Source organism: Rhinopithecus bieti, unplaced genomic scaffold (assembly GCF_001698545.2).
Source record: "Rhinopithecus bieti isolate Rb0 unplaced genomic scaffold, ASM169854v2 scaffold_82866, whole genome shotgun sequence".
NCBI lineage: Eukaryota > Metazoa > Chordata > Mammalia > Primates > Cercopithecidae > Rhinopithecus > Rhinopithecus bieti.
The window spans coordinates 632302-644663 of record NW_016830476.1 but is presented as its reverse complement, the minus strand read 5'-3'; the positions used below and the strand labels follow the sequence as shown (position 1 = coordinate 644663).

Below are 12362 nucleotides of genomic sequence, written 5' to 3'. Positions count from 1 at the left end.
GGGGGTGGGTGGGGGGTTGGGTGGGGGGTTTACATTTATTTACACACAGGTGTAAGATAAACAAGAAACCAGGCAATGGGCCTAAGGAGGAGCCAACCTAAGAGAAATCCACGAAGTGTAGCCGCCCATTTCCTGCCCCTCAGCGGGTCATCACGGGGCCCTTGGACAAAGGAGGTGGGCGTCAGGTTTTTACTCAGATTGGTGTTTTGTAGGCAAATGCTTGCTTTGTCTTAGCTTATAGAAAGGATGGCAAAGATGAAGGGTGGGTCTGACTATAAGAGGGCAGAGCCAAAAATAATCTTAAGGGCTGTTAAAAACAAATGGGATGCATTTTGGAAAGTAATCAGAGTAAAAACTGATTTATCTAACAATTTATCACCTGAAGCTCTGTTAGCACCCATGCCATTGCCTGGCTCTGAGACCCCGCAAGTCTCCTGCCTTTGGAATCATCAGCCAAGAATCAAATGGTGTCCATTCTTAGGCTTAAAGCATCTGCATACTTTGATTCTTTAAAACCTGGTCACTGTGTGTGGAACACCATGAAGCAACAATCTATCCCACAACTTGGCTATCTGGGAGAACCCTACACAATCCCGCAGCCAACCCCTTGTTTCCGGGCCCCTTCTTAAGAATGGACACCAGGCTGGTCACCTTGACCGTGTTCCGGTCGCTGATGAGAATCTGCTCTTCGTTAATGTAGAAGTAGACGGGCGAAATGATGGTGAGGTTGGGGGCCGACCACTTGTCGAAGTTGATGATAAGCTGGAAGGAGATGTCGGGCAGTTTCTGGCAGATGGTGGACAGCACGAAGGCACAGTTGGCCGGGAAGCGGAGGAAGGCGCCATCGAAGGTGCGGAAGACGCCGCCGCCGGCTGCCAGGCAGTAGGAGGTCTTGGTGCTGAAGCAGCCGCGCACCCCGTTGCGCAGCGCGCACTCCTCGTCTGACTTGCATTGGCGCGGGTCGCACTGGATCAGGTTGCGACGGAAACAGCGGCAGCGCCGCGTGCAGTCGCTGTTCCAGAACAGCTGCTTGGGCTGGAAGAGAGGCGCCGTTTGCATTAAATTCAGACTGTGGTCAGGGCTGGAGACCCCAAAGTCCAGTCCCCCTGGTCTTTTATCAGGCTGGGCTAGCCTATCTTTAATAGGGCTGGAATTTGTAGGAGGCAACAGTGGGGAAACGGTCTCAACTCAAAGGCTCCATCAATTGCAGGCAACTCAGACGCCAAACAATATGCAGTTTTGACATTTACTTATTTACTTACGTATTTATTCTTAGAGACAGGGTCTCATTCTGTTGCCCAGGCTGGAGTGCACTGGCGCAATCGCAGATCACTGTAAGTAACCTGGAATGCCTGGACTCAAGCTATTCTCCTATCTCAGCCTCCCTAGTAGCTGGAACTATAGGCACACGCCACCACACCCAGCTAATTTTTGTATTTTTTGTAGAGACGGAGTCTCACTATGTTCTTGAACTGCTGGGCTGGAGCGATCCTCCTGCCTCAGCCTCCCAAACTGCTTGGATTACCGGTGTGAGCCACCACCCCGGCCATAACTTGATTGATTTTAATAAAGAACTCTGAAATCTTTGGGCTGGATTGTAGAACTAATCACAGTCAACCTGAATGCGCAGCTGTTAGAGGAACTAGGTAAAGAGGAAGAATATTTGGTAGAAAATATCCATCAAGGAGTCACACTTCTGACAAGTACAGACTCTGCTTCAAAGATGAAATTAAAATTCACTTAAGAATGATAAATTAGCCCTTCAAACCTTAAACAGTCGTAAGAAAGCAACGACCAGCACTTCTGATTAACCATGTCACATTTCACAATCCTCACCCTTCCTTGTGTCTCGTCTGCTTCCAACTTACTTCTGTTGGAAGTACCTTCATTCCCATGTGTCCTGAATGTGAGAGATCCGGAGAACACCCGGGGGCCATGAAAGGAACGTTTTGGGATCAGACCACCTGGGTTTCAATCTAGTCCTGTATCCCCGCCTGTGCCATCTTGAGTAACATTACTCACCTCCCCAGTGTCACTTTGCTCATCTCTAAACTGGAGATATTAATAGTATCCTGTGGTTGAGTGCAGTGGCTCATGCCTGTAATCCCAGCACTTTGGGAGGTCGAGGTGGAAGGACTGCTTGAGCCCAGGAGTTTGAGACAAACCTGAGCAACACAATGAAACCTCATCTCTACTTAAAATAATAATAATAATAATAGGCCGGGTGCAGTGGCTCATGCCTGTAATCCCAGCACTTTAGGAGGCTGAGGTGGGTGGATCACCTGAGGTCAGGAGTTCGAGACCAGCCTGGCCAACATGGTGAAACCCCGTCTCTACTAAAAATGCAAAAATTAGCCAGGCATGGTGGCACATGTCTACAGTCCCAGCTGCTCGGGAGGCTGAGGCAGGAGAATCGCTTGAACCTGGGAGGCGGGGGTTGCAGTCAGCCGAGATCGTGCCATTGCACTCCAGCCTCGGCGACAGAGCGAAACTCTGTCTCAAAATAATAGTAATAATAATAATGATAATAATAACCAGCATGGTAGTGCATGTCTGTAGTCCCAGCTACTCCAGAGGCTGAGGTGGGAGGATCGCTTAAGCCTGGGAGGTAGAGGCTGCAGTGAGTTGTGATCCTGCCGCTGCACTCCAGCCTGGGCAACAGAGAGAGACCCTGTCTCAGAAGTAATAATAATAAAATGAAATTAAAAATAATGTCTTACAGGGCAGTTGTAAGGCCTAAATTAAATAAGATGTATAAAACACACTTCCTGGCATAGGGTAGGCACTCAATAAATAGAAGCTGCTATTACAGGAGTAGAACAGCTCATCGTCTTTCAGATGGTGAAGAAATTATGCAACATTACATAAAATACCTACAACATAGCGTATCCTCAACTGGAGGCAGCTATTCTTTTCTTTTTTTTTCTTTCCCAGGAGTCCCACAACTAGAATGTTATTTTCTACTTTTCCCAAAACAGGCGGCAATCTGCAGGCACGACTCTGCTTGGTAGGGTTTGCAATCTTGACGTTGCACTTGCTCTAGACTAAGAATTCCAGGAAACTGTTGGAAATTGGTCATGATTGTCCAAGTGGGAGGTGGTACCAACAAATAGAATGTGTCATAGAGATGTGGGCACTCAATGCATTATCGACTTACTAAAATAGTGTTATCCAGAAAAGATCTTTCAACATCACAAAAAGGCCTGTGTTTCTGTCTGGTCAGTTTTCTGCTTTAACTAGAGACATCAAAACCCTGGATATCAACTACAGATATGACTCAGATTCAAGGGTAAATAGATAAAGGAGAAGATCTTCCAGAACAAGTTTCCTGATTGCAGTGCACTTCAAGATGCTATTGCTGATTCTTTCATCCTCAAAGTGAAGTCATTGCTGGAACTAAGTCTACTCTCCTTCCAGACTTACATAACATATTCTGGGTGCCAACAGCCTCACAAATTGACTTCATTTCTCTTATCAGATTTATAGAATAACTGAGTGGATGGTTTGGCCTCTCTCTGATAAGAAGTCAGACATTACAGCGGTGAAAAGAGAAAAATAACTTGATGTATGTGGATATGATAAAGGGTAAATAATTCATCCACAAGAGAATCTGATCCTGAAATGAGTATCACAGTAAAGTGGCTGGCCCAACGCTGCTTTCTTCACCTTAATCACACATGACAATGACAGCTGGGTGATCACTCTACATGCTAATAGCCAGGCATAGTCTCTATTCATTTCCAAAGAAATTTATTCTATGAACAAGCCCCCAAGCGCTTTGGAATGGTGGCAAGTAGATGTGATTCTTTGTTCTCTGAGTTTCCTGCTTCCCGGATGTAAGCTGTTGTCAAAATCCACTGAGGTTCTGATGAAAAACTGTTCATAATGTTTACACTGTAGTACTAATAGCAGCCAAGAGCTGACCATGCTTTTCCTGAGCGTTCCAAGGGCTTTTATTTGCATCCTTTCATTAACACGCCTGGATTTTTCGTTTACAAAATGTTTCTCAAGAGAATAACAAAACAACAATAACAATAGCAGCTCCCAATTATTGAAGGACTCGATGCCAGGCACTAGGCTAGAAACCCAGCATCGATTATTTATCCAACAGCCCTACTGGGTTGGTATCATTAGTCACATTTCATTCACAGGGAAACACACTCAGAGAAATGACAGCGTTTGCTCAGTGTCACACCTCCAGCGGTGGTACTGCTAGGATCGAACCCAGGTTTCATTGAATTATGCCACACTGACACTCAGGATGCTTGCCGAGGGTGCATGGCACAGTTGATAGATGCATAGGTTTTGGTAAGTCTCCGGGCTGGGAAACACAGTTTAGAGAGTGCTTTTTGAGTTTTGAGCCTGATTATATCTTCTCCTCAACTGTGAGAAAATAGAATTCATTAATTTTTTCCACATGTTCTACCTTTTCCTTTCAAATAATATTTCTAAGAGCTCATTTCAACACCCCCTCTCCCAAAAAGTCTCCTTTGATTAGTTCCACTATTTTACCTTACTTCCTCCCTGTCTTTCTAATATAGCATTTAAATAAATTTCCACTGAAAGTGAAATTGAGGGTCACTTCCACATTTCTTTTATTTATCCCCAAAGTTAGGGCAACTTGAATGAGTCAATGCATCTTTACAAAAAGGAGATACTATTTATTTTCGCCTAGTTGATTTCCAATTCAGACATTTCAATTAGATTTATTTTAAATGCTACTATTCTTTTTCACTTAAAATTGATTAGTTCTGTAGGGTATTATTTTTCACTTGCTGATAGGTTATTTTGTAACTGTTCTCCTGTTCTTTAACGTACATTGTTTCTCTCTTCTGAATAGATTTTTAAGACCCTCAAGGCAGGGGACATGCTTTCTCATCCCCCACAATACCACCAACACAGTGCTTTGCAAACAGCAGATACTCAATTATTCATAGTTGTTAACCATCTAACTTGCCAACATATGGTTTTGATGTCATTTAAACAGAGAATGGGCTTGAGATCGAACCATGAACTAAATACCTTGTCTATTCAAGAGCTGTTCTAGCTTAGTATTATGGAATTCTAGCTTAGTGTTATGGAAAGATTACAAAGTCCAAAAAGTGAAATGATTTCGTGAACTAAAATGTTTTATTGAGAAACATCTGCGAAGGGCATCTTCATTAACTCTATGTTTAAACCCCTGTAGGGGGCGCCACACAGAGGGTGGGATGTGGGGGCACTACATTAGCAGTCCGGACCAAACTCTGGGGATGATACCAGAGTGACAAATGGCACACGTGGAGATGGCAGCCACAGCTACCCTCACGGAGCCTCAACAGCCAGAAGAGGGAAGGCCGCCCCACTCAGCCTCTAGCTCCATATTTTCCAGTGACAAATGTCCTTAGCTAAGACAGCTACAAATGTCAGATTCACAGTCACCATATTTCCAAACTATAGCTGTATCTGAAGCTTGCAAACTGAGATTTACAGGACAGAAAATAGAGAAAGGCACGACAGAGACACACAAATGTGAGTGAGTAGGGGAGGCAGAGCGCCGGAGACCTTGCCAATGTGGAGGAGGGAGAAGGAGACAGTCAGGTGCTTTTCCGTATCTGACACTCAGTGCCCAAGAGCGTCATCTGAAGAGTGTGCTTAGCTTCTCTACCCCCCATCCCACTCCCCTGCCATGAACATGATGCTCTTCATAATGAAGTGGGAAAATTGGTCAATCTGACCAACCTCTTAGAGTTGGAGAGGAATCTGATCACTGGCAAGGAGGAAAATGCCAGGCTGGCCTCCCATACCTCGTAATATTTGCCATCAGAGTAGCAGCCACAGCTGTGGGGCAGGATGCAGCTCTTGCCATTGAGGACGTAGCCAGCGTCGCACTGACAGCCCTCCACGCAGTAGTGGCTACAGTCACTCTTCAGGCGGATGGCGGCACAGCGGGGCTGGCAGACACTCACGCAGCTCTCGTAATGGCTGTTTGGAGGGCAGGTGACAGCTGGAACAGGACAGACAAGTCAAGACTCACACGATCACAAGGCACCAAGGAAGGTTTTCTCACGGCCATTGCTCACCTACTCAGGGAGATGAAGGGCCCAGGGAGAGGCAGGAGGTGGGAGGTCTGCCGCCTTTCTTCATTACTGCCCTCTTTGCTCACAGAAAGCCTGGGTCTGATTAGTTGGCTCTTAAATAAAGGGCCAACGTGCAGATGGAGGTGGCTGGAGCTTCTCACATCATGGTCGTCCTCTCCTCAGCCTGGCCATTGAGATCCTCTATTGCCTGCCACCTAAACCCACCCCCCATCTGAATCTCCAGTTAGAAATGTCACCTGATAACCTCCCAAGGCACCCACACTCCTCCTGCCTCTAGGTCTTCGTTCACATTGATCTTTCTTATTCATGCCCTTCCTCATCCTCTCAGCCTATCCAAATTCCTGGTTCTTCAAGTCCCAGTGGGAGTCCCAGCTTACCCATATAGCTCTCCCTCTTAGACCAATGTCAGCTCCTCTACACCCCAGAGCTTCTACAGAACCTTTTTCTAAGCCAGCAGTTTACCATCCATAGATGCCTGAGCCCCATGATCTCTGAGAAGGCAAATGTACACTGTGTGTGTGTGTGTGTGTGTGTGGGTGTGTGTGCATGAGTACACATGCTGGCGTGACCGTGTGTGTGTTTGTGTGCATGAGTACACGTGCTGGCGTGCACGTATGTGTGCATGTGCACATGTCTGTGCAAACTGACTCACATCAATTATGTTCTACCATTTTTCAAATGCATCTAGATGCTTCCATAGAAGGCAAGTAGGGTCCTGGTGAAGGGTGTGGGCTCTGGAACCAGCTATAAGAGACCCAGAGCATCACTCGGGCTCTCTGAGCTTCAGCTTTCTTATCTGTAAATACAGATACCAATAGCATTCACTTCATGCCTGGTTGCAAAGGATTAAGTGAGTCTGTGTGCTCAGGACAGTGGTTGGCACATAAGTGTTCCGTAAGTATTAGTCAATCATTAAAGATAGGTTTGCTTAAAAAGTTTCATAGAAGCTATTATCTCAATCAATGTATACTAAAAGCACAACTACCATTATGTGGGAATGTCTACCCTATACTGTATACAGTATCTATATGGGGGGTTATTTCATTTATTAAATTATCTAGTAGTAACATCTACCTTTAGAGTACACAGTTCTATGAATTTTAACACGTTTTGATTCATATAACTACTCTCACAATATACCATATGTTTTTAAAAAACATTTGTAGTTTAATACATAATACTTGCATAGCGTAGAAAATCCAAACCATACAAGTAAAAGCATGATGAAATGGCAACCTCTGATACCAAACTATAGTCCATTTTTCCAGAAGTGTTCTATGCATATACAAGCACCCATTTGTGTGTGTATGTATGCACACAAGCATATGTGTATGCCCTGCCCATTATTTTTTGCATAAATGGGAGCATAATATATACACATTTCTGCTCATTGCTTTCTTTATGACAATATTCATTTCATTTAGCCTCAAATTATTGCTTTTGTGCTGCTGCATGCTGAGTGTATTTTCTGTGTTTATGCTGATGCTGCAGTGAACATCCCTGTACGTGTATCTTTGCCCTCATGAGTAAGGGCATCTGTGGAATAAATTACTGAAAGTGGAATTACTGGGTCAAAAGGTATGAATGCCACTAAGTTGCCTCTAAAGAGGCTGTGCCAATTTGTCTTCCTCCCTGCACTGTTGGAGGAGGTTTGTTTCCCCACACTCTCCTTGATTGTCTGTCACCAAATTGTCTGATCCTTGGAAACAAGGTTAAAATACTATATGTGCTGTCTCCTTATGCTATATGTGTATTATTATTATTATTATTATTATTATTATAATATATCCTTATTTAGTTTGCATTTCTTTGTGAGGTTGCTCCTCTTGCTTTCATTTGTTTATAATCCATTCGTATGTCTTTTTTTAACTGCCTTTTCATATCCTTTTCAGATTTCATGTTGTTGAAATTTTTATTATTAAATTATAAAAGTTCTTTAAAAATTAAAATAGGCCAGGTCAGGTGCAGTGGCTCACGCCTGTAATCCCAGCACTTTGACAGTCCAAGGCAGTGGATCACGAGGTCAAGAGATTGAGACCAGCCTGGCCAACATGGTGAAATTCTGTCTCTACTAAAAATACAAAAATTAGCCAGGCATGGTGGCGCTTGCTTTTAGTCCCAGCTACTTGGAAGGCTGAGGCAGGAGAATTGCTTGAACCCAGGAGGTGGAGGTTGCAGTGACCTGAGATCATGCCACTGCACTCCAGCCTGGTGACAGAGTGAGACTCCATCTCAAAAAAAAAAAAAAAAAAAAAAGAATTAAAATAGGCCTTTGTGGTATGTCGTATGTGTTACAAAATATTTATCATTTGTCTTTTGACTTTGCATTCATTTTTAAATAATTTTCTAACTTTTTTTGAAGTTGTTTATCTCCCTGCCATGGAAAGATGTAAAATTTTTAATGTAATGAAATTTATCAAATTTCCCTTTTAACTTTGGATGATTTGTTCTGAAACGTTCTCTCCACTGCAAGATTATCAAGAACACTCCTTTGTTTTCTTCTAGTATTTTTGTGATTTAGTTTTTTTATGTTTAATCTTTGTTCTGCCTGGATTTTATTTTGGAGTAAGAAATGAAGGAAGGATTTAGCTTTTCCCAGCTAGTTTGCCCTTTGACCTTTTACTATTTACTGAATAACAAATATGTTTTCCCAGTACTCTGAAATGCCAACTTTACCATATGCTAATTTCTCTTTAGTGTTTGGGCTTGTTTCTGAACTTTCTCTTCTTTCCCTTGGTTGGTCTTTCTGTTCATGTGCCAGTATTCACTTGTTTTATTTTTATTATTTATTTGTTTAACTTGTTCGTATGCCAGTGTTAACAGTGACTGAAGGTCTGCAATACATTGTAATATTTGGGAAGAGGTATTACTAATTTAGAGATGTTTGTTATTTCAAGTATTTCAAATGGGTCTATTTCTCCAACTGGATGATAAACACCACGTTTCACACTCTGATTCTTCCATGCCACCCCAAACAGTGCTGAGAACATGGCAGATGGTTAAGAAACACTTGATTCTTGGAAAACAAACTTTCAGATTCCTAGTACTGATCCACTGCTTCTCTCTCCCCACCAAATGATATACTGCGAGCTGTAGAGTGATGACCTGGACTCCGCACCTGGATTTGTACCATGGTCAAGAATGTGTCTCTTGCCATACCCAGCATCTGTGCCTTGGTAGACAGGATGAATGGTGCCCCTAAAAAGCAATTCAGCTCAACAGAATGGACAGAGGCTTTGGAATCAGACCAACCTGGATTTGAGGCCTCGCTCCGCCATTAAGCAGTGTCACTATGGACAGGTTACTTGCTCTCTCTAAAACTCTGTTTTCTCATCTATAAAACTGGGATCATAATATCTCCCTCATCAAGTAGTTATCAAAATAAAATGAGATATAATTCATAAAGCTCCTCATATAGTGCCTGGTACTTCAATAATAACTTCTGCAATTCATAGTAGTAATAGTTGTAATCGTAGAAGGAATTTTTTTTTTAACAATTATTATTAGATGTTTGGAGAAATATGTAAGACAAATCTTAATTATCAGACTTTGTACCCAGCAGTCTGAAGTAGCAGCAGCTGCCTCCAATAAAAGGGAAAATGACGATGACAACCAACTTTGGCCACAAGTTAGGCACTGGGTGACTAGGCTCAGAGAGGCAGCATTGCACAGAAGGGAGAGCACTGTCTTAGGAGCCACTTTCCAACTTACCCAGGCCACCTTCCTCGGGAAAGTGACTTCATTTCTCTGAGCTTCAGTTTCTTCCTATAGAAAATGGGATTATGAGTAGTGCCTACTTGGCAGGGTTGCAATAAGAAGTCAATGCATGAGTCCCCAGATCCCACTTAGAACCTGGTACATAGTGAGAGCTAAGGAACTGTCATTTATTCCTTTTTTATTTCCTTCTCTTTCTCCTCTCACCATCGAATACCCTAATTACAGTCCCCCATTAAGGGACTGAAAGAATGATAGACTCAGCTCAATGAATTTTAAGGAGGGGCTAGTAATTAAGACAATTTACCTTCCCTTCTCCTTGTAAGCCTATTTGCTCAACTTAGGTTACAAGATTTTCCAATGAGTTTACAAATAAGGTAATTGAGTAATAAATTATCCCATTGATAGGAACGGTCAGATCATTGAAAAACACCAGCATTCTACCTTGTTACCAAAAAGCACAAGTTTGATGGGCAGTTCTAGGTTAACCCCTTTGCTCCTAAAGCACCATTTCTCATATTAAGCATTGGATGCTACATTGGATTGATTTTTGGTAGAATGAGAGTTGGAAAGAGATGGGGCCTGTCCTCACATGATGTGGAGTCATATCAGCTACAGTTAAAACAATGCTATTCTTAGGTCGAATGGCTGAATTAGGACTCAGTCTCCCGAAGCTTTTCTCTGCTTCTGAGATTCAAAATGGAAAAGGAAGTTGCCTCTAACCATGCCCTCTCCCCCAACCTGACCTCCATACCAGCTTTAAAACATATATTTTTTCTCCTATTTTAGTCTTTCTTTTTGCCATTCATTACCACCATCTCCTCAGGTGCTCTAACTTTTGGATCTTTGCCCCTATCTTGAAATGTCAAGGTAGGGAAGGTCTAAGTCTCCTTGTGATGGGAACGATTCTAAGTTACCTGCTGGCCCTGGCGTATCAGCCTGGGACGTGCTGGTGGGAAGCTGGTAGAAGGCAAAGGATAGGACCCGAGACTGAGGATGAGGCAGGGCAGACTCGGCTCTGGGTGCCATGGGTAGAGCTCCCATTACTAGCAAGCCAGGGTAGAGATTGGGAAGGGAGAGGAAAGGGTTGCTGGTAGAAGGGAGAGAAAGACAAGAAAAATCACCTTCTTATCCTTTATCCCTAGCCAAGCTTTGTTGTGGGGGCCTTTCTTTCTTGGGGGTAAGGTTGTGAGGCCTTGCTGACTCAATTTCTTTTCCTTCCCATGAGTGACAAATATTAAGACCCATCAATTGAGGTGAGAGTTCCTGGCATTAGCCCCTGTGTGCATTTCCCTGTTTGTTGCAGTTGGAAGCATTGGTTTTTGGCATGCCTGTCCCCACCCCAGCCACCCTGAGAGCAGTACACCCAGCATGGCGTGGCTGCAGGTGAAGAGGGAAGTCTCTGTAACAGGGGAAACAGGCGAGCTTTCCCTTCCAAAACAGCTTCCCCATTCTGCACCATGTTTAGGCCTCTGGGTCCAAAGCTTGGTTTTCTGTTTTAGAGGAAGACAAGCTCTCTGGTCTTACTGGAATGACCCCAATGAATCCAGAGTAGCTCTGGGGATTCACCCAGACCCGAGCTTTCTTATAGGTATATTTATTTCATTGAAGTCATCAGAGGCCAGTTTGTCTGGACTGTCATCCCTACTGGCACCATTCCCTACCCTGCCTGGCCTCACCCACTCAGGGACTGAGCCTGGATGAAATGGGATTGGCATCTGTTCCCTGCCTTCATCTTCCTCCCACCCTTCCCTTACAATCGACATGAATCCAGTTGTGTGGAATGTAAACTGACTGTGTGAGTGTTAAACCACAATGCTGTTTCTGGTTTTTCATCTGAATTTCCTTTTCCAGGATGAAGATGGGAGTTGATTCTCTGGGGACCCTGCTGTATCACTTATTTAGAGCTCTATGCATTCCGGATCAATTTTTAATTTTAAAAGAGCTACAGACCTTCTAAAGGGAATATGCTTTTTAAAGAAATATGCTATTATTAATGAGATTGAGACAGGAAAATAGATGAAAGCAAGTTAGCTAAAGACCAACAGTGTTTTTTTCCCCCAAGTTTTTCCTATTCTTGTGTGCTAAATGCAGGTAAATTATCCCAGTACATAGTCCAGCAGTATAGTATATGGGTTGGGAGCCTGGGCTTTGGGTTAGAAGCTCAAGTCCTGACTTTGCCACTCAGATTATACGACCTTAGGCAGTTACTTCATTCCTCTGAGTCTCAGTTGCTCCTTGACTAATTGGGTCATTGGGAAGAATAAATGAGGTATATTGATAAAATGTTTAGCATGGGGTCTTGGCTCAGAGCAAGCCATTAATATAGCAATACCGCTTAGAATGCACAGAGTGCGTCTGGCTTTCAATTACCTAATTGGATCCCCTGGACGTTTCTGAGGCACAAACAGTAAAGCCAGCATTACCACTGCTTTATGGAAGGGGAAACTGAGAACCAGGGAGGAAAAGTGAATTGCCCCAAGGTCACACAGATCCTTAAAGACAGAGTAAAGGCTAGAATCCAGGGGCTCTAGTTCCTTCTTTAATGTACTCTTAATATTCTGCTCT

General features: G+C 43.4%; 1 protein-coding gene across 1 annotated transcript in view; it reads right to left on the bottom strand.

Moving 5' to 3' along the window:
• TECTA (tectorin alpha) overlaps nucleotides 1-12362 on the bottom strand; it is a 97223-nt gene that overhangs the window by 27893 nt on the left and 56968 nt on the right. Inside the window, exons 15-16 of the mRNA XM_017865564.1 lie at nucleotides 5787-5986; nucleotides 652-1035 (exon numbers count right to left, since the gene is read on the bottom strand). Coding sequence (XP_017721053.1) covers nucleotides 652-1035; nucleotides 5787-5986 — 584 coding nt within the window. The remainder of the gene's footprint in view (nucleotides 1-651; nucleotides 1036-5786; nucleotides 5987-12362) is intronic.